Source organism: Geospiza fortis, unplaced genomic scaffold (assembly GCF_000277835.1).
Source record: "Geospiza fortis unplaced genomic scaffold, GeoFor_1.0 scaffold706, whole genome shotgun sequence".
Taxonomy (NCBI): Eukaryota; Metazoa; Chordata; class Aves; order Passeriformes; family Thraupidae; genus Geospiza; species Geospiza fortis.
The window spans coordinates 30,538-53,550 of NW_005054606.1; the positions used below are offsets into that span (position 1 = coordinate 30,538).

At 40.8% G+C, this 23,013-nt stretch overlaps 1 protein-coding gene across 1 annotated transcript in view; it reads right to left on the minus strand.

Annotated features, from left to right (window-relative positions):
* LOC102038531 (unc-80 homolog, NALCN channel complex subunit) overlaps positions 1 to 23,013 on the minus strand; it is a gene marked incomplete at its 3' end in the record, with an annotated part of 89,673 nt that overhangs the window by 29,972 nt on the left and 36,688 nt on the right. The window contains exons 16-25 of the mRNA XM_031064575.1: positions 22,441 to 22,589; positions 19,799 to 19,965; positions 19,001 to 19,102; positions 16,658 to 16,866; positions 16,040 to 16,146; positions 15,460 to 15,559; positions 11,129 to 11,301; positions 5,231 to 5,443; positions 1,707 to 1,842; positions 1 to 102 (exon numbers count right to left, since the gene is read on the minus strand). The exon at positions 1 to 102 is cut by the window's left edge and continues 23 nt beyond it. Of these exons, the coding sequence (XP_030920435.1) occupies positions 1 to 102; positions 1,707 to 1,842; positions 5,231 to 5,443; positions 11,129 to 11,301; positions 15,460 to 15,559; positions 16,040 to 16,146; positions 16,658 to 16,866; positions 19,001 to 19,102; positions 19,799 to 19,965; positions 22,441 to 22,589 (1,458 nt within the window). The remainder of the gene's footprint in view (positions 103 to 1,706; positions 1,843 to 5,230; positions 5,444 to 11,128; positions 11,302 to 15,459; positions 15,560 to 16,039; positions 16,147 to 16,657; positions 16,867 to 19,000; positions 19,103 to 19,798; positions 19,966 to 22,440; positions 22,590 to 23,013) is intronic.

Here is a 23,013-nt window from a genome sequence, read left to right on the forward strand (position 1 = left end):
GGGGAAAGGTCTCTCTCAGGAACGTGGTTATCTCCAGGAGAAGCTGACAGGCTGCCATTTTTAGTGCAAAAGGACAACAACATTTGGTAGGATTCACAGTGCCTAGGAAAGAATATTTCTATCATGAGCAAGGGGTTAATGCAAGATCTGGAACCAAGAGGTGATGGACATTGTCACACACGGTGCACGATGCAAGCTGCACTGAAAAACAGGAAACCCCACACTTCTGTGCCACCTTTCCTACACTAAAAGAAACAGAATCAATCAAATAGCAAACCATGGATTTACCAACACATGAAATAATACTAACATTTACATTACATTGATTACATCATATTATATTACATTCTATTTTATATTAATTATATATTATATCATTTTATGTTGTATTATATTCTATATTATATGTATAATATATTATATTGTATTCTATTGTTTTATTTATTATCTTACACAGCATTACATTGATATTCTATACATTGATAATCCCATGATCATATACATGGATAATATTATAGTGTGTTACATTGATAATATTATAGTATGTTTTGTTGAAGTACCTACTAAACTAACCACAAGTTTGTGACATTTTCTATACATGTCATTTAAGGCTAATAGACGTTAAGAAGTAGATAACCTTCTTTTCCTTTTCAGTTTTGCATTCAGTCAAATCTTTTGCAGTTGTGGAAAATACAGAAATTTTCAAATATAGAAAATTATCTTAAATAAATGGAGTTATGACTAGCTGTTAAAGAGATATTTATTCCCATTATTATTAATTACCACCCTGATAACTGGAAAAGGTAGCTTCCTTTGAAGTCAGGCTTCTGTAATTGTGCAAGCAATCCATGTGCTATATCACTGCCCAAAGTGGGCCTTTATTCAGTGCTAAAAACAAATTCAGAACCATGGGAAGAGAAAGCAGAAGATAAAACACTACATCCAACAGGGAACAACAGTACAGGCAGGAAAGCACCAGTAAACTGCAGCACACATGCATACACAAATGGTCTAAAGAGCACATCATGTTTGTTACCACCTTCAGCTACAACAGGATGTGTTGTGACAATTTATTTTGGTTCACAGGCTTTGCTATAACTTGCATGTCTATACAGACATTCAGAATCAGTGATCTGTCACAGCTCTTCCACAAGGCACACATGTATGTGGTTTCATCATCATGTTGTTATACAGATTTTAAATGATGCTTCATTTTTTTCAAATTTCTGCCTGAAAATCAGGCACTATACTGAAGTCAAGATTTAAAAGCCTTTAGCAGAGCTGTGCCAATTCGCATCAGCTGAGTTGACCCTTCAATGTTCAGAAACTGAAAAGTGGCTGATCTTAAAGAAATATTTTGGCAGAAGTAACTGTGAGGAATGGAGCCTGAACCACTTTTGACACTCAGGTGACAGCAAGGCTCAAGAAACAAATTATGACCCTGCTTACAACTGCAGTTTCTGTGTGCAGGAATTGCAGCTCACTGCCTGGTTTCCCCTTCCCACTAAAGTCTTTCAGTACTGTTACACATCTGTCATGTTCTACACCCAGGCACAAAAAGAACAGGGGAGGAAGCTGGGGTGAAAGTGAGGGACTGGGAAATACAGCTGGGTGGCAAGAAAACGAAAAGAGAAAAAAATAATAAGTGCTCCTAAAGCAGAGGTTCTTACAAGCGGGGGTTCTTGTAGTAAAGGGAGTCTCCTTACTGTCATCTAAAAAGTCTTCCTCCTCATCCTCCTTTCTCAGGCGCCTCTTGGTCTCCTCATCATAGATGAGGCCAAGCAGGTTGGCAGGGCTCTCGCTCTCAGCGTGGCACAGCTCATTGAGGCGGACACCAATGGCCTGCAGATGGGCAAACACAAGCACAGCAGGTGAGGATTTCAGCCCTACCACAGCACCCTGGCTTTATTTTTCCTGTTTAGAGGGGAGAAAGGTTTGACAGAAGGTTAATTACTTATTTCCCCCTTTTTGTCAACAAAAATTTGCGAAGTGTCAGGATGTCAAAATTTCAGGATGAAAACTTGCAGTAAATTTAGTTAAACTATAAAGCCCTCCAAACTGGCAGCCAGAAGGAGATAAGGTAATTGTGAACTATTAATTTCTTCCACTTTTCTTTGTTCCTTTGATATATTTATTCCAGATTTTTGCTAAAGTCTTTCCACTGAGAATGTAGATCTTCTGCATAAGAAAACATGTTGTGAATGAGAAAACCAGTAACAGTCCTTATATCCTCCACAAGACAGTTAAATACCCATGGGAAAGCCTGCTTCCATCTTCAAAGGAGAAACACCCTGATGCAATTCCCAAAAATGAGCGGAGAATATGCTTAGAGGAGCTGGGAAGGTGCAAGGATAATGGTGTACAGAGGATCCATGGAAAGAGCAGAGTCAGTCAGATTTCCATCATACATTCTCCAGCAACTGATTGCTTAAACTGATTGACTAAACTGATTGCTTATCATGGCTGTTTGCCAGCACCACTCTCAGCATGTAAATAGCCCTCTGGTGTTGTCAGCAAGCTCCAGGTAAGGATGTGTTAGCAAGGAGATTGCTTCCCTGCTAGGACACTTGAGAGCTCTCGAGAACTGTCTTGATTTTCTTTGCTGCACATGCTTGAGTAGAACACAGATAAGTATGTGAAATTTTATCCTGTGAGATCAACACTTTGTGAGGGAAGAGATGTTTTAAATTACAGAGTTTTCATCAGTACTATTCATTTGGCCTTTTTAAGTATGGTATACTTTTAGACAAAGATACTAAGGAGGTTTTCTAAATATTTTACAAGTCAGAACTGATGGTCATGCCAGCACTATGCAATTTTCCCCCTGTGGCTGAACTGACACAGAAATACATAAGTGGTCACTTATTCTTGCTATTAAACACTTCCTCTGAAACCCAGCAACAGGGGAAAAGGCAGACTCTGCTACCTAGAGAGAATGAGGTGATACTGTTGTGGTTTGCATGCTGACACAAATAGTTGTCAATCTCAGCTACCTCTGAGCCTGTACATTGCTAAATGATCTGCACACATCTCAGTTTTTTACCTTTCATATTTCAGGCATTTCAAGGAAGAAATTTCTGTATTTAAAGGAAGAAATGTTCTGCATGCCATAAAACAGTAATTTATCATATATTATTTATGCTGTGTAGCCCACCCTAATGTTAAAGCAGTAAGACATAATCCCACAGCTTCCCATTTAATGAGAACTGAATTCTTGATGTGTTTTCTGTATTTCCAGTTTTCTAGCAAACACAGAAGCAAAACCCAAAGTCGTCTTAACAGAAGCAGGCAAAGGAAGTGACAGACTAACCTGATCAGAATAGATTTAACATTGTATTATTTCAAAAGACAGCAGAACAAGTCAGGTCTTTTGATTCAAAAGGTTCATCCCTGCCATGGGCAGTCCAAGTCTCACCTCCCATGGAAAGAGTTCACCACTATGATTCTGTGGTGGTTTTTAGGGGGGCTGTGGGTAAATAAATTCTTCTGGCCTTCAGTGAGAAGAATCAGAGATATGAGTGAACAGCAAGACACCTTGCAGGAAAAGGGGAAAAAAAATTGCACTCTAAAACTACTCTCCAAATCTTATCCCTGCCTTACAGTTAGTAAATGTAAGGCTTTTCTCTTCTGAAATGTTCCTGAGCAGCAGCAAACACACACTAGTTTCAAAATGGAGAATGCATCCAGATAAGTCTTATGATGCCATAAGTTAAGGGGAACACAATTATGTTAAATTGCCTATGATCACATTTCCCTGGTTCCTTTCTTATGACCTTGAATCACATGGTAATACTTTTGACATTATGAAAAGAGAACCTTCCTGGACTTTTTCCAGGTCAGGTATATCAGTTACTAAAAATGATGGCTGGGGGGGAATTTAGCTGTCTTCTAATAGTTACTGTCTTTCTTGATTTCATTTTTTTTTTAGAATCTGAGAAAAGGGAATGTCTAGAAGCATAGCATCTACAGAGATGGATAGTTCTGGCTCTCTGAAAGCATGCAAAAATTCAATGACCATGTAATCCTATGCTCGCCACTTAAAAGGAGTTCTCAAAGGAGTCAGGCTAAGGCAGTGACTTCATGGAATATAGAAGCAAATACCTTCACCCTATTGACTTTTTCAAGGAGCTTTGGTATTTGTGCTGTTATTAAGATAATCTCCTCTGTTTGAGATTTTAACAGAGAGTAGGATGACCAGGTAGCATTTTCTGAGTTGGCTTTAGGAATGGAAGGAGATCTGCAAAGATACTAAGCTCAGGTTCTAAGACCAAAGTTGGATTGTCCCCTGGGCTGCTCTGTGTTGGGAATGTATCGATATGGTCAGCTTTATTTTGAGGTTCCCTGCAATGTGCTCCACTGAGAAGCACATGTTGGTATAACCTACAAGAATTCAAGTCAGCAAGGCAGAACATGATTTTTAAATTTCTGTAAGCATTGGATTTTATGTCTTCTTTTTTGGGGGGGATGGGAGTCATGGTGCTCACTGTAAAAACCGCTGGTTTTTAGAAGAGGTGAGAAGCACAAAGCTCACTTCCAGAAAGAAGACATCTGAAACCAGTCAAAGGAACTTCTCCCACTATTTTGAGTTGTGAGAAATGACGTGCATACATGTCAGATGTTCAACAATTATATCCTGGGGGCTTTACAAGGAAATTACAAGTGGCGTTCAAAGGGCCAGATAAGGCAATTACCTCCTTCCTGCATGATAAGAGATCACAATCAAATAAAACTTGAAGGATTCAAGTGCCAAACAAAAAGAGTAAATTCTTTACATGACTCATAGTAGCTGTGTATAATTCTTTGGCAAGGAATTCTAAGTGCTAACAGTCTGTATGGGTGCAAAGAGAAACTGAATTAAGTACAGCAAAGAGAAACTCATTACTAAAGATACAGCACCACACCTAGTTCAAGGAGCCCTAGGCTAAATATATTTGGAAGTAAGAAAAATAGAAAGTAGTATCACAGCCCACATCTTCCTTCTTCCTTAGCCATTCACATATGACAAGTGGTGGAAAAAGGAGAATGGGCCAAACAGACCCTTGGGGGAGAACATGTCCTAGCAAAGTCACTTCCCTTAGGAGAAGGGGGATCCTGGCAGGCTGTGAAGCGCAGGTTGGAAGGAAGGCTTCTGAATCCTCATCCTGCAAGGACTGAAATCCTGTATAGGATCCAAGCACCTTCATATTTTGCCATATTTTTTAATGTAAATAGAAGAGAAGCAAACACTTACATCTCCCCACTGGTAGAAGAGCTTGGCTGCATTCCACTGCAGCTTCTGGTTCCTTTTGTTGCCCACAATGGGAGAACGACCACGGGACAGCCCTTTCTTAGTGATGTTGACGTGGTGGCCCTTCATCCACTCGGGCCAGTTGCCGCGATTGCAGCGGTGCACAAAGCGCGCGCACTCGAGGAACAGGGCTGCTCGTGCCACCACAGGAGCTTCCTGAAACATTTGCAAAAAAATCACCTTAGAAGCAAAACACACATTGGAGAAGCTGTCTGAACATTAGAGTATGATGTGCTTTAAAAACTGCTTTGCAAGCTTGCCAAGGAGTCACACAGTATGAGCAATGTCTCCATGAAAAGCTGACACCAGAGTCTCTCCGCATCATCTCACCTCTTGTGCTACTAAAAGCAAGCTCATAAACACCGAGCACTCCAAACACTAGAGGGGCAGAAAGAAACACAATATAAACTTAAAAAGAACATTGTGCCCCTCTGTAATGCTCTCCTTCAAGAACCACCTAACTGCAAAAGCAGAAGTGTGCATCTAGAACTGTTACTGCACAAACAAGTCAAGTTTTAGCTCCACCTTTGCTACTGAGGTTGCAAATATTGCAGGAACAAATGACACCACGGCCACACAGATCCTACAATTTGCCACTTTAGGTTCTGCTTCTGAATCTTGGGCATGAGAGCATAAATGGAAGCTTGTTAAAACTAGGAAAAGCACTATTTTGGGGTTGTAATTAATATCTGTGGAGACAGAAATATATTAACTCTGGTGTAAGTCAACAAAATTTCACTGGTCAAATTTCAATCACCTTAGCAATTCAGTACTGAAATAACAGCAGGAAGCTGAGTTTTGAAAGGACTGACTTTTTTCCAAAGGAAAATCCTCCGGTCCCTGGGTTGTAAGAATCACTTTAATGGGAGAAATTATACTGAGTGTATCCTTAAGCTGTATTAAATCACCCACCAGGACACATGTTAGACCAATAAAGAATGCTTCTGAAACTTTCTGAAAGGTTCAAAAAATGGACACAGTAATTTTGTTTCCTACAGGGTAGCTCAGACTCAGGAGTAGCTTTTTTCCCCAGCAGTCTAAACTGCCAAAATAACATCCTTACAGACATGGAAAGTGACTAAAAAGCAAATGGTTTTCCTAATTTCCATTTAATTTCCCCCCTTCTTCCTGCAATTTCCACAACCAAAACTCCTGCAAACAGCAGCTTGTAAAACTAAGAATACAAAAATGCCCACAGTTTACCAGCTGGCTTTAAAAGGTTCACTAACAGGGATTTCACAGAGCACAAACATGTGTTACACACTTTTAGTTGCTGAAAGCTTTAATGAAATAATTTAAGCAGATCAGCAGCTACTTTTAAAGAAGGGCTTGTCAAATGTGGTCTATAAATACTAGACAGACCCTGAGACCCTGTAAGATGCTCTGTTGAACATTATTAAATAGAGCCTCCAAGAGTGTTTTAATCAAAAATTGAAAACAAAAAATTTTGGACCAATGCTCCTAAAGTTTGATTTAAGAAATTACTGACACAACATCCGTTTGCAGCTTTTGCTCACATTCTTACAAACACTGGGAAAAAAAAGAGTGATTCTCTTGAACAGGAATATTTAAGCTGCCATGATGTTCTGATGAAGAAGGCAGAAAGCTGAATGCAGACACTCACTACCCAGAAAAAAAACGAGTATTTAGCAGTGGAAAAACCTTACTAAATACTTGTTGATCACACAATATGGAACACAATAGCTGAGGATTTTATTCTTTTATTCCCACAAAGTAAAACCTTAACCATGGAGACATACTTGAAGAGATAAAGCCCCAGCCTTAGCCTACTGTTGGTTTAGTTCACTAGCAATGAAGTCGAAATTTCTTAGCATACTGGAATCCTGTAAAGAAAAGTGTTGTAAACATGATGAAAGCACACAGCTACCACGATTAAAGGAGGGTATGTAGGATGGGGGGCCAAGGGAGGAGCAGGATTAATTAAAAATCACTATATTATTTAAAAATCACTGCAAAGACCTCCTGTATGAAGGAACATGATAGGGCACAAGCTCCCTGTGATTGCTTACCTGAGGCTCTGAGAAACCTGAAGCAGCAGCAGCAAGAGAAAGATGAAGATGTGACAGAATGAACAGAGATGGATTCACACAACAGAGAAACACATCACAAATGGAGAGAAATTAATCAGGCAGGTGATGAGCAGCTGAAAAGAACACAAGTTACCATGGTCACTGTCAAAACCTGACACAGTAGCAATACCCTCACAAGTCTGTCCATGCCTATGCAACTGTCCACAAATCCAGCTTTAACATAAAACCTACTGTATTGTTTTGCACCTTGAAAATTGTTTCTGTGCTGTATAAATTTACATTAATCCACCAGTCTGTTAATAATTCAAGCCATCCCAGTGAATTTTTTCAACAGATAACCTGATTTGTTCTAAAGAGCAAATGACCTGGGTGGAAGGAACCAAACACAGAGTGGATTTGGAATTTCACAGCGTCACATTATTGGTCATGTAAACCTGATTCTGCAGCTTTATCACTACAGACTACTTGTGCTCAGTTTTGTTGTCATGAACAATGACTTTTATGGCACTAATCAATCAGTGGTAATTCTCCTGGAGTCCCTTCTTAAAGTTCACACGACACTTGAAGCAAAAATGAATTTTTGCCTCTCTTCAAGACAGAAAAAAAAGGCATGTAATACCAATAACCTACTTTTAACAGATGCCAAGGTAAATTTGAGTACTCTCAAAAGGTGCTGACTAGATAGCTCTGCTTTGTCTAAGCAAAAGTGAGTCTGACATGAAAGTTGTCTTAGCAGGGACATGAAGACAGGTTGCAAGTAAATTATTAATCAGTGACTTGGAGATTTGCCTGTTTCAATTAGTTCAGACCTCTCTGGTTATATCTACAAAATGGTCAAGTACAATCCATGACACAGTTCTTTGGTTTTGTTCCCAGTCTTTTACTCTGGGACCTGTTTGTAGCAATCTCTGACTTCCTTCCCAAGCATAAGCACTTCTACAGAGAAATATTTCTGCCATGGAAACAGGGATATGGGAACAATCCAGTTTGCCTAAGACCCAGGGTAACATGGAGCCAGGATATTGAAAAGTATTCTTGCAGTTTAGACTTTGCTTCTGCTGTCCCAGTACTTCAGAGTTCATCTCAAACACAATCCTACCAGAAAACAACTACTACATTTCAACAAGGATAAAAGATTTACATGTCACTACAAATGAGCTCACCCATCTCATTGGAGAAATGTAATGCTGGCAGGTGTCACACACTGTTATACTGCTCACAGAAAAGCTGGTCATTTACAGCAGTCTAATTAGGATACTTCAGGTAACACAGTAACACAATCCTGGACAGCAGTTTATTGGAACCTCAACATGAACTTAAGCATAGACTAAAATATCCCAAAGTAAATCAATTTCACTATTGCAAAGTCTAGATTTAAGCCAGGGACATAAAGATGAAGCTGTCTGCAATTTATCAATTACCACTGAATGTTTGCACATCCATATACTGATTGTGATTTTAAAAATTTAGTCAAGTATGGATGCTGCTTCTAGGAAAATACATTAACTGCATAGTCACTAAACCTAAGGCAACATTCTTTTTAATACAAACAAATTATCAGCTCCATAAGGATGCATCATTTGTTTCACTGCTCTAATTTCTTTAAAATCAGTGTGGCAAATGAGTACAAACATCCAGGTTGATCAAAGATTTCAAAGCTGTTGTAAGAATAGAATTTTGCAAACCTGCATGAAAAAGCATGCTCAGAAAAACTATGGGAGAACTGAAACTGGAACTGTTTGCCTTTCATTTTTTAGGACTTGCCTCAGCAACTAGGCTGGATAAAATGACTTAAGAAGCTTTTCATTTGCATCAGACCTGATTCAAACTATTACTTCAAAAGCCTGAAAAGAGAAGTTAAAACACCCAGAATACTTCATTTTGGGTGTACTCTGCTGACATATAGCCTGGGAATTTTCCATTGCCATTAACCAATACAGTGAGATGACAGGCTGTCATCTTTTAAAATATACACTGCATGTGACTGCCTAAGTTCTATATGTCTCCCATATTTTGTAGACAAAATGCCAACTGAACAGGTACTTGGAGTCTCCCAAGGCTATAATTAGAGCAAGGCTTCCTTCATCTTTAGCTGAAGACCTCTTAGAAATTCTAATACCAACATTTTCTGCACCACTCAGTGGAATGGAGAGACAGCTACATTTTAGTTTGTGAAAGTCAGCTCTGGAAGTCAGACATCTTCAAACAGCTCACTCTGACGGGCAGTTTCCAGCTGACTTCATGCATGGGCACAGAGTAAGCTGGTCTGTGCTTAGGCATTTGGGAAATTTAAAAATTAAGTAAGACATTTACAGGCAATAGGGACATAACTGCCAAACCCCATTTTACCATCTGATTTATCAGAACACAGAGTAGTGCATCTTCAGAAGGCTCCTGCTGACAAACTTGCTGGGAATGAGCTCTTTCCTGCCCATGCACCTCACACCTTACTGTGTTAGTTTAGAATTTGGAACAGGGTGGCAGCCTGGAAGCCTTGAAGCCTGAAGTTGGGTGTCCCACACTCAGCAAGCCACCTTGTGAGCTCACAGCAACCCTGACTGGTAAGAGCCACCTGGAAGGGCACTCTGTCAGCCGCTGCATCCACAGCTTCCATCCAGAGGAAAACAATCGCTGGCAGGAGGTGTGGGGAACAGTGAATGGAACCTGTGTCTGTTGGAAGATGGGTGAGGAGCACTCCAAAGAGCAGAGCTGGATGGGAACTGACAGCAACAGCAACTCCAGACCAACACTAATGCAGGCATGCTTGGATCTGCAGACCAAGGGTGCAAGGTCAAGGTGAAGATCCAGAGGAGAGGGGCACAGAGCATAACATCCCTCCAGCCATGGAGCAGGCAATGCAGCAAAGGTCAGGGCACAGCACTAGCAGGAAGGCAGAGTCCATGAGCCTGAGACCTCCAGCAGCGAGCAAAAAAACTGAATTTGAGCACAAATGGCACAGCAGTCACACAGGTGAGAGGCAGGGCGTGGGAAGAAAAGGGATAGAGAGCATGTGGATTTTAATCTTATAATCTTTTTTCAGCTTGCACACAGCCAAACACAGAAGGAAGGAGAAAAGCAGCATGCAGAGAAATTGCTAATATTTGGCTGGTTTTTCACAGCTGTATTTTTCACACTCCTTGCTTGTCACATGAACACCTCACAGAGCCCCAGTGGCTCGTGAATCACAGGGTGAAGGCCACAGCTTTAGAAATGGGAGGGATTGTTAAAAAACACAACTGCAAGGATAAGAAGGAAGGAGATATAGAATATCAGGAAGAAAGGATTTAATTGTGTCACTTCTTTGATTTGCACAGGCAAATCAGCAATATCCACATTTAAAAGCACGTACACTCTGATATAATTTTTTTGCACTGACTGGCTCTAGTGACTAACAGCTCAGTGTTGCCTAATGTACTTATAACTGTCAGAACTCGAGAGTGGAATTCCTGCACCTCTCCAAGCAGTTATCCAATCTTCAATCCTTATTCAGTAGATTGACACTAGGAGCAGAAACAGAGAGTCTGTGAGAGAAGTACTGAGATGACAATACAAGCTTTGCACTGGCAATAATGCAGTTATGGGGAGCCATGTAATAAAAGACTATCAATTTTGTCTGCAAACTTGTCCACTCACAGATGCTAAAGCTCCAGCTAACACCAGCAGCAGCAGCTGGCATTGCTGTGATGCTTTACACTCTGTCTGTGGGGCACGAAGAGCATTAGTGAATGAGAGTGGACCACCACATATGCACATGCTCTCAGCAGGAGACAACAGAGCAATCATCACTTACAAGGTCCAGGGCTGCTGCCAGGATGGAGGCATCGGGGATGGTGCCTGGTTCACAGCAGTTCAGCAGAAACTGAAAGCGCTTCATGCCTTGGCGGATCGCTCCCAGGTTCACAACGTTCTTGGATTTTCCCCCTTCTTGTTTGGAGGTCAAGTGATCATCAAAGCTATGGCAACCTAAAGAGGTAGAGAGTACAGAGGGGATGCAGGGAGGGGTAGAGAGAAGGGAACACAGTCTCTCACCAGTAAAAAATGGGGAACAAAAATCTCGATGAGTACAGCCTTAGTGTAAATCCCTTACTCTCCTTGCGCTATCTTGAAGATAACAGGTTCATTTTTACAACCTTCTTGACTTCCATGAAATAGACACACAACTAGTCAGATTCTGGCATTGGTCATACTGATATCTGCCCAGAACAGTCACACCATACTCAGTGTGGAAGTCCAGGACCTACTCCAACACAGGTGAACTAGAATGCTGTCTTCCCTTCCCACCTCTTTAACACAGACTAACTTGCTTACAGTCTTTTTTTTCCTTAATCATCTCCTACCTTACTTCTCTACTGCCTTTAAGTTTAAAGTGAAGCATGCATAACCCTTCTTCCTCATGGATCAATTTAGTAACATATAATCTACAAGGACAGAAAAATCAGTAGTGAATGTGTAGTCTATGTGGAAATCAACCACGTTTTTCAGGCAAACATCTGCAATTACAACAAGAGTGAAGAGAAAAGTGAGAGTGGCCTCAACTCCTAGATATCATCATTCCAGCCTCTCTCCTTTGAAGGGTCTTGTATGCTTTGGGATGGAAAAGAGTTCAGTTCAAAAATGAAGACTGGCATCCCACCTTGGGGACAATTTTAAATTCTATATATAGAGTTCACATCCTAAATCAACTAATCCAAATTAGCACTTCTAGTGCAGAAAATCATTATGCAGTTGGTAATTATAGAGTTGAGAGAATGATAGAAAGACAGGTTAGAAACAAGGAAAGCTGTTTGAAGGCCAAAGTGTTTGGTCAAAAAAAGGACAGTCAGTTTCTGGGGTTTTTGTCTTTGCCCATAATACTCTCCCTGTTTACATCTGAAAGTACAAAATTTACAGAACACTCAAGGATAGAGCACTAAAGAAGACAGAGTAGACAATTCAAAATTGGTTTTAAATATAGATTATTTGACAGACAAGAGTAAAAACATCAGCTCTACACAACTTTTTGTCTACTTCAGGAAAGAAGAATGGCTGAAACTCACTTCCTAGAATTAATTGCAAAGCATTTATGCACCACAAAAAAAGTCACAACAGAAAATGACAATGTAGATCTTCACTCTTCCCTTGAAGACAGAGGTATATCAAATTTCAAGAGACTTCCTCACAAATTCCTTGTCTTTTTTATTTCTCCAGTGGAGCTGTACTTAGTTACCAGCAAACAAAATGTTCCTATGTTGGGAAAATATTCCATTGAAATGGATCAAACCAAGTGGAAAGAACACGTAGAACACTTACACGTGCAAGCAGTCACAAACATCCTTCCAAGTCCTCCTGTTTCCTTATAGCTCTTATATCTTATCTGAGCCTCCCTACTATGACTGTCATAACACAAATTCATTTGAGGTACAAACAAATGTTCCCTGTTCAGGGCCCTGTTAAGGCTGTGACTGTATGAGATAAAGAACAGAAACTTGCCTAAGGCATGTCCCTAACCCACACTATAAAGAGCCAGCAGAGCTTTTGTCCCTCTGAGCTCAGTGGCATATCTTGCATTTTGTTGAGGGTTTACAAGACAATTCTTCAGAGGCAGCTGGTGGCTGTCCCTTGTCATGCTCATCCTGGAGTAGCCTTGCTGTGATCAGGGCAGCCCTCCCTGACCTAATTCACGTGACTCAGGCCTGCAGAAGACCTCACCCAAACATCGGAGACCATTTCCTGGTACACACAAGCTCCTGCTTCACAGCTGCTCCCTCTGTGACCATGAGCTCATCCTTCAGAGCAAGCTTGACCTGCTGTGCCTTGAACACCCTGACAAGTTCTGTGGTCACTCACAGCATCTTCAGTAAGTGCCCAAAGCAACATTATGGGTCTCACATAAAAGCATTGTAACTCTATACATGTCTATGTGCTCTCAGCATAGGTAAAAAGAGGCATAGGTAAATATTTATTTACTTTAAAATAAATATTTTTACACATGAATGTGTAAATATATATGTGTAGATATATGTATACATATGCACACATACAGATACACACACATATGTATGCTTACATACATCTATAACACACAATTTCCAGTGGTCTACATGATAAATCACAGTGAAGATTACAGTTCATAAATGATGCCACAAATTGTTCTACCTTTTATAATTTCTAATGTAATTTATTTCTCCTTTATCCATTGCCTCTTAAATTTGGTCTACTGTTAAAAAACCCAAAAACACAGGAGGAAACACCAAGTGGAAAAAACAAGAGCAAAGAAATAGCATAACACCATGAATGACAGAAATGAGAAGGCAGAGAGAGGTTCCAGTATAATGCCTATGATCAGATCTTGAGGGATTTAACAGTACACCCATCTGCCATTAAAAGGCTTTTATTCTCTCTTTGTTAAGGACAGAAAAATCGGTCTGTGTGGAAGACAGGGAAGCACTGGAAAAACTGAAGGCTCATTGTACTGCTGCTGTAGAATTCTACTGGGTTAAAAACTGTCCCACCATGAACAACCTCACACTGATATCACTGTGCACATGCAAGCACAGTGACATACAGAGGGAAGATAAACTAATTTTGCTAAAGTTTGCTAAAGCTACATGGTTTTATCGAGTATCAGAGACCCTTGTAGATACAGTGATACAGCTTCCTTAACTGTCACACTTCGCCTCATAAACTTTTATTACTCTTGTATTAGCAAGATTAAAAAAAATAATTTTCTACAGCAAAATATGAAGGCCATCTCACAGGCACACTGCAGAAACAGCTGTGGCAGTGTGTAAAGTTCTGCAAAGTTCTCACTGCCCCTTAGCCATTTCTAACCATTTTTAAAATATAGTGGAAGTATTTCACACCTACTTCAGCACAAAGCAGGGGATGAAGAAACTAATTTCTTCCATTGCTGGGGAATGCTACCAGACTATAACAAGGTGCTGAATTGATGCATTCTCACAAAGGAACAATACTTTTCATCTAGGAGCTAACTGAAAGGTACCGCCATTCACCAGTGGCAGATAATGACCAGTTTACAGTGACAAGATATGCTTATATTTTGCAATTATCACTTGTCTTAAAAATGCCTTAAATGCATTACGCTGCAGCCTGAGACAGGTGATGGCAAAACACACACAATGCAATGTCAAAGTGTAATGTCAGAAGAAAATCAAACATAATGCCAGAAAATGTAGCATATTCTAAAACTACAGAAATCATGCTAAAAAATAAAATTGACTCCTTTTTGCGTGTTTTTGGGAATCCAGTTGTGTTGCCTTAAAAAAAAGTAACAGAACTTCAAGAGACAAGGTTATCCCCCTGACAAGAAGGATGTGCTTTGAGCTGACAACATGAGCAAGTCAATGACTGCATGATATCTTAAAACAGATTATACCATGACCTTGTATTATTCATAAAAGCACTTTTCAGACATTGCTGACTTTGAAAATACATAACAATTAAATACACTTCTGTGGAACAGAAAAGGAGTGTTTTTATTCTTATGTTGTGTGCTAAGAAAAAGGGACAGCATCCCTAACGAATGGTATGCAGAGACTAGACATGCAAACACAGAAGAAAAGAGATAATTACAACAAGGTTTGTGTAGGGTTTTCCATTTCTGTGCTGATATTTGCTAAAACTGTCAAATAGTTACAAATTGAAAAAACAAAACTAAACAAAAAAACGGATGGAATTGTTGTATTGGACAACGGAAGATTTACACACCTAATTTTGAACTGAATAAGTGCTTTGAAGCAAGTATTAATTTTTCAAGTGTATTGACCAAATTTGATTTGATTTTAAAAGCCCAAATGTTGTATTGTATAATTTATTTGGATAGTCTGATTTTTTCTAGAAAAAAAAAAAATTTACCACAGCTTTTTTCTAAATCAAAACAAAAGCAAGAAGGAAGGGAAAGAAAACAGTTACAAAGACTAAAAAATTGGAGAAGGCTACAATGGAGACAAAAACCATGGAGAAAGCAGGAAAAAAGGGAAAGGGGTAAAATACAGAAAGAAATATATTTTTTAAAAATGATAAAAAGAAAGCAAAAAGGAGACGAGAACCCTGATTTCTAACCATCTTTTTCTTCTGTGTGATGGAGCTTGGATGGGTGTCTTCGGCAGGTGCGCCATTTACCAAGACGCTTGAAGAAATTCTCCTCTTCATCTCGCCCGTTGTCCAGGCCTCCTCCTGGCCCCCCTCCTTCTGACAGCTTCACTGCGCTGGTAAACTTCACCTGTGCAGGGACAGAGGGGCTGGTCAGCCTGGGGAGCTTGGTTAGACACTCATTGGTTGGACACAAACATCTACAGAGGGGCTGTGAGGGTCACCAGAGTAACACAGCTGGGTGTGGGCACGGATTTACATACGCTGAAGCACTTCATCTTTTAAGCTTTCTGCTTAAAGGATTGGTCTTTCTTGAGAGGCTGTGGAAGGACAAAGAAGGAAGGAGAAGTGTGACCAAAAATTAAAGCTTCAGTGTGTTGACAGAGCCTGCACTTTCCTCTGAGTGCACCAGAGCAATCTAAGTTTGACCTAGTCTTCACCTTGAGGTACAGAAGTCCAGTGTCAAATTCCCATGCCTCTTCTCTGGAGAGTTCTCTGACAGTCTTGTTAGCTGCAAAGTCCATATTGAATAAAAATGTTCCCACGTGCAGCTAAAACCAGCCAGATCCTGCCATTTTAAGCTCTCTGTAATCCAGCCTGACACATTTACCTTGGAGCTCTGCCTGATGAAGGAGAGACGGTCGACAGAGCTGATATCCAGGAGATCTTCCACTCCATCAGCCAGGCCAGAGAGGGACGAACGCTTCAGCCAGTTCCCTGTCACAGAATGAGCCACTCAGTACAAATCTAAGCACTCTTCCTAGGATAATCTATTACTCCACAGTGGCCACACTAAGGCATGGGAAAATGAGAGACAAGCATAAAGCAACATTTTCATGTAACATGTATTAACTACCATGCAAGGCCAGGTCCTGGGAATTGTAACGGATATATTCTCTGTCAAACAAATGTTAATTTGGAATATTTCTCTTCCACAGACAGGAACAGTGCCTGTGAGATTACAGTACTAGCCTACTACATTGGAGAAAAAGTTTCACTAATCTATTTTGACAAAAATATCCCCTGATATCTTTGGCAAATTGCTTACATTTCCCTTTGCCTCACTTCCACATCTGCAAAATGGAGCGAGCAGCAAATCACAGCTTCTTTTGGGAGAACATACAGACAATAAGGAACTGTGCTGCAGGATTTCTTAAGCCAGCTATGTCTAGCTGGGTTTCTCTGCACATGCAATAGGTGTATAGAATAGAAAGAGACATACATTTACCTATGGGAAGTTTGAGTTTCTTTCGGAGGGAGATTCGTCGGGAGCGAGAGCGGGAGCGCCTGTCTGTGGTGGTTCCAGAGTGAGCCGTGGTGCACTCGGATGTGTCCTGCTCAGACTGACTACTGGTGTCACTGGCTGCACTTTGTGACTTAAACATCTTCCTCCAGAAGTCCTTGCGTCCCAGATTGGCCCCTTGGATTTGCTCATCACTGGAACAGAAGGGATGCAAAGCATGAACTGCATTTCAGTGAAGTTTGGGATGCTCAGGGAAACCTCATTTCTGCAGCCCCCTTCTAACCTCTCTATTGCTTGAGGTTGTTTCATTTTGAATTCCAAATATACTGCTTGTAGTGGGACATAAGCTTGACAACACACTCAATGCTGTTCAGGACACAAAATAACCACCTTTTCTGCCCTTAGGCACTTGCCCACTGTGGCAGAACATCATCCCCCCTCTACCACAGACAGCTTATCTGCTCTGTCCATCAGACACATGGTACACACAGGTGAGATAACCCAGGCCAGACAGATGCCCAAAAGGGAGTTAACTCTGGTTATTATCAGAGCCCCAGCTGACAATGAACATCCCTGACCTTGAGAGTGAGATGTAAAGAGATAAGCGAGCAATCATTAACTGAGAGACACTTTACAGCCATAAAAGCTACACAAATTGTCATGGAGGCAGAAGTCTCCTACACACTCCCTGGAAACCTGTAGGGCTCCTTCCCCAAGCTTGGATGCATCTTGGTGGGTACTTCTCCAAAATTGAGAGCAAAAGATTTTTTATGTATGCCCCACCAGAAACTGATGGTAAGATACACTGAATCCAAATTTAAACTATTTCTTCTCTAGCTGTCATATAGGTACCTTATTATTTTAGTGCACCAATTGTTCATCTACTAGTCGTTTCTTTGGTTTATCCTGTGTGGTAAGTAATCTGTTAAAGTCTTATGACAGTTAAACTTGTGTCCATTAAACAAATAATGCATTTTGTAATAGACCTAATTGGCTGTTATTAAGAACCTGAGGAGTGAGAGCAATCTGGGGTGCAGGCTGCCCCTAAAAAGAGGTACTGCCAGAAATCTGAGTCAAAGGCAGGAATTGTTTACGCTCTCCTGTCCATTCATAACATCCATTGAACAGGTCATTCCAATTTTTAGTTTCTACACATGAAACCACCTTCTTTATGTCACAATGAACTACACTTATAAGACCACATTAGTAATTTCTACAAGCATTTGTACCAGAAACCTTTAGGACATGATGACAGCCATTTGTGAACCTGCTCATCTAGAACTGGAATTGGGACATCATTTTTTACGATATTTTTGAGATGTCCCATAGCTATGGCAGGGCTCAGAGAGGAACAATTTGCTACAATTCTGCAGAGCAGTAAAAGGCTTTGTGTTATCCTTGCTGTCTCAGCAACAGTGAGACACTGCAGCCTCAATTAAGGCAGGAGAAGGCGTGATGTAGAGCTCTGGGCCCTTGTGCAAGCAATGTCTTCATGCAGTGCATCTCAAAGCTCTTTAACAAGACAGACACATTCAGAAGAGTTAAATGACTTGCCCAAAAATTACTTAGGGGCCAGTGGCCATGTGCATAATTTTCTAAAATTCTTAAAAGAGTATTGTCTAATTTTAATTCAATAGTAAATGGCAGAATTCTTTGGACATAGATTTCAGTTGTACAATGCCAACAGCAGGTTGATTCCCTGAGCTGAAAAGGGAACTACAGCAATCTTCAGAGCCCCAAGGCAGGTCAGGAATGGACAGGCTCTCACAGAAGCATTAACGAGTCTTAGCAACAACTTGGAAGCTGAAAATTAATAAACACATCACCTGGGAGTACAAACAAAGCTTGGAGAACAGCTGTGGTTAAATCTCTGAGGAATTAACATGCTATGGTAGCATGGTAGACAATACTGACACATCTCCTGCACTGTCATTTGCAAACCTCTGCTGTTTCCCTACCAAAACCAGGATGGGTGCAGTTTGCAGCACTGAAAACAGGCATTACCCAGTTGGTTGCAGAAGCTCCTATGTAGCCACTCAACAGTTTGTTGTTCCACCCAAACAGGTAAGTCTGCTGTCCTGCCCATTTGCCCCAACCCCAGGAGGGAGCTGCTGGCACGAACACATTGAACAATTCAATATTTACATATTTACTTACTGCTCTGGAGTCTGCATGGGGCGGCTTGAGACGTAACTCCGGCACTCATCAGGGGCAGCTGAGGCCTGCCCTTTGTCAATGATGACACTTCCTGCCTCAGATCTACACAAGAGAAGATAAAGATAAGATCTACACAAGATAAGACAATTCAATATTTACATATTTACTTACTGCTCTGGAGTCTGCATGGGGCGGCTTGAGACGTAACTCCGGCACTCATCAGGGGCAGCTGAGGCCTGCCCTTTGTCAATGATGACACTTCCTGCCTCAGATCTACACAAGAGAAGATAAAGATAAGATCTACACAAGATAAGATAAATCATCAGCCAAAGCCCATCTCATGCTCATCACATAGAACTGCATATGGAAACCTGCAAAGTAGCTTTAGAGCGGTATCCTCTCCTTAGCAACTCACATATTATTCTCAAAAAAAGGCATCAGCTCCCAGTAGCAAAGCCAAGGTTTTCAGGACTTTTTCAGCTCTCTCAATCCTTCTTCCCAACATTTTAATAAGACAAATTCCTCAAAGCACCAGAGGAAATGTCTTTCTGATAAAGAAGCACGTCCATATTAGATTTCTTCTGGGACTTGTTTTGCATACCGGGGTTTGCCTGTCAGAAAAACAGGTACACATCCCAAAGGATGTGCATATTAAAAAGTACATCCACTGAGTGTTTAGAGAGTGACACTATGCCTCTTAGTTCTCTTAACCTCTCCTTATCCCAGTGTTTTCCTGTTCTCCTATGCCTCTTATATGAGACTGACAATGATTTTCTCTGCAAATTTGTTGCACTCTCAGATCATTAAATTTTAAAGGAGGCTGCTGCCACAGCAAAAGTCTGTACATCAAGAACTGACATGCTATAAATATAAAACAATCCCCTGGGACTTCCTATATTTGTGTTTGGCACAGATAGCCATAGAGTCATATGCAAGTCAGACATTTACCTTCTACCTCCTGATACCCACCTTTTGCTCCCAGAAGGTTTTGGCTCTTGCTCTGTTTCCTCTGTCCTTTTTCCTGGTATTAACTTTTCAGCACTGTCCAAGAGGGCACTGAGTGCCACTCTCCTAAAAACATTCCCATGAGCTTCCTTGATAAACTGCACCAGCTGTCGGATATCACAGTACAAGCCCTGAGCAGCAAGACACCATGGAAAAAAACAAAACAAATTCAGTCTGCAGTTTCTAAAGAAGCAGTGAGAGTCAGTACTTTCTGAGGTACTTCACCAAGCCATTGCTTCTCTTCTGGCTCTTATGTGATCTACTCTTCAGGTGTATGGTTTGTGGTTTTTGGCTGGAAATTCATAGTGCACTCAGAAGAACATTTTCTGCATTGGGATACTGCAGATGGAGAGGTATCAGAGGCTAAAAGGAAATCTGTGAAATGAGGGAGCTACAAACTTAAAGTTTGCTTTATACCATTCACCTAGACCACAAACTTAAAAGGCACAAAATACCTCAGGTGTATGTGAGAGGACGTAGAGGGCAAACAACTGCATGTTTTTATCAGAACTAGTGGGTATCTTGGGATTTTTTTTTCATTATTTTAGAGCCTCACATCACATTAAGAGAGAGGAATGACTCACTCATTTCCCAACCTCCCTCCTACACTCAAGGCCCTTTTTAGTTCTGAACGTTCATACGCATCTGTGATGTGCAAATCACCTCTGTATCTGAGGGCAAGGGGATGGAGGGCACAGTTTTACAGGGCTTGATTTTGATCTGTGAGCTTTCCTGAAAGACCTTGGATTATTCTGAAAATTCTCAGCAAAGAACAAAGGAGAACAACCAAAAAAACCCAAAACCCAACATGCTTATAATTGCACCTGTATCCTGATTAAGTTTTTTTTTAAAGTAAGATACAGACCACAAGATTGACTTTAAGCAATGACAAAACAACAACAAATCTGTACACATGCTCTACATGCTGTATTCTCCATACAGGCACAATTAACAGTGTTACCCTTAGGGATAAGTTTCACCTTTCACACTAAAATAGGCTCTAGAAAGAAACATGATTTGTAAGAAAAATTTACGCTTGGTGCTCCTAATCTAGGTCCAATAATGGGGCATGTTTTTCTGTATGCCACCAAATAATCTATTATGACAAACATTCCAAAGGAGAAATAGCCATAAGAACTAGAGGATTTGGACATAGGTAGAGTACAATGCTGGTTTAAGGCATTAATGTGCTTTTGCTACAAGGCATTAATGTGGTTTTCCTTCTCCTACTCCCTTCACCTCACAGAGCACTACTGCCCCTTTAGCTGGACTTCAGTGTCTTTACAGTTCTGCTTTAATGATGGAATACAAGAATATTTCCTGTGTGCTCCCATGAAAAATCCTAATTTTTGATAATAAAGCAGGTGGCCTGAGACAAACTGCTAGAGTATACCAGTCTGGGAGAAGAGCACTCATGTCATCCAGTCTACTGACTGCTCTGGGAAGACAGCACATACATAGCAAAAAGCAACACTTTCCTCCTTGTGTTCAGTAAATGGAATGTTTGTCTAAACCTTGGGAAGATAACCAAGTTGCGGTTCAGTAATTCACATAGTCTGGCACCAGAGGGCCACATGGTTAACCAAGTGAACTGCCTCTGACTTTGCTGAAAGGTGATTCATTGCAGCTATGGTCTTAGAAGCATAGAATAACTGAGGTTGGAAATGACCACTGAGATCCTTGAATCCAACCACTAACACAGCACCATCAAGTCCACCAAAAAACCACATCCCTGCTTCCACATTCACATTCATATCTTTTAAATCCCTTCAGGGATAGTGATTTTGATGCCTCTGGTTTTAGCTTTTATATTTTTCATTTTAGAGGAAGGTGAGCTCTCTTCACAGAGTGGCTAGACAAAACAATTCCTTCTGTAGCTGGGGACCAAGGGCAAATGATGCAAATCTCAGGCCCAAGAGCATAAACAATGTGGACTGAAAAGAGAAAAACAAGCAGGATAGGACTCCATAACCTAAAGTTGTAACTGGACAATTAACTCCAATATGCAAATGAACCAGAACTTATAAAAGTGAGAGACCCCGTGACCAGCTGTCCATTTGTGACCATTTTGGTTCATCTTGGGTGCAGCCCTGGCTGGGCTCTTGTGCTGCCCAAGGTAGATCCATTGAAACCTTTTAATAAATCCCTGCTTTATTCTTTAACTCTGCCCAGCCTCTGCTCTAGGTCAGCCTTTACAAGGCATCAATTCCACCACTTCCCTGAGCAGCCTGTTAAAATACCTGACCTCCCATTTCAGTGAAGAAATTTTTTCCTGATATCTAATGTAAACCTCCTCTGATGCACCTTGAGACCATTTCCTTTTATCCTGTCACTTTTACCTGTGATAAGAGACTGACCCACACCTTGATACAACCTGTCAGGAAGCTGTAGAGAGCAAGAAGCTCTCCCCTGAGCCTCCTTTTCTCCAGCTAAGCAACTCTGTTTCCCCCAGCTGTTCTTTGTAAGAGATGTGCCCCAGCCTCTTTCCCAGCCACCTTTACATTTTTTAGGGAAAAAACTTCTGAGTGTCCCCAGATTCTGAGATGCCACTTCACTAGTGCCCAGTACAGGGAGAGAATCACTTTAACTTGGTATCAAGGGCTTACCAGGTTTTCTGGGCTGTGGAGCTCGTGCGTGGTGGATGCACAGCGAGTGATCAATGACTTGAACATGGCACTCACAATAATACCTTCCACACTCTGGGCTGTAGACTTGTTGTCCACTGTGGTGAAGTTATTCCCAAATCCAGCCTTATCTGTAAAATTCAAGTGTAAGCAAGCCATCTTGTTGGGAACAGTTTAAAAGAGAGGGCTTAAAGACACATTTAAAGGGATTATGATTCTGATATACGAGACAAGTTCCCACCTAATATCCTATGCTCAGTTCTCTCAGTCCCACCCCACAAGAAATATAGCAGAAACAAAGGGTAAAATGAATGATAAATATGGAAGTATTTCCCAGAAATAGATGTATTATGAAAAAGGATTGAAAATATCAGGACAACTCTAGCTTTGCACCATCCACACCTCTCATATAAAGAAGTGCAGAATAAGTCTTAAAATTTGAACAATAACTTCAGTTTTTCTAGTTACCATTCTAAGGGATAAGAGGTGTTTGATTAAGCAGCAAAGTGACAACACCCATGAAACAAAAATCTTCTGAACTATAGGAATGCTTTT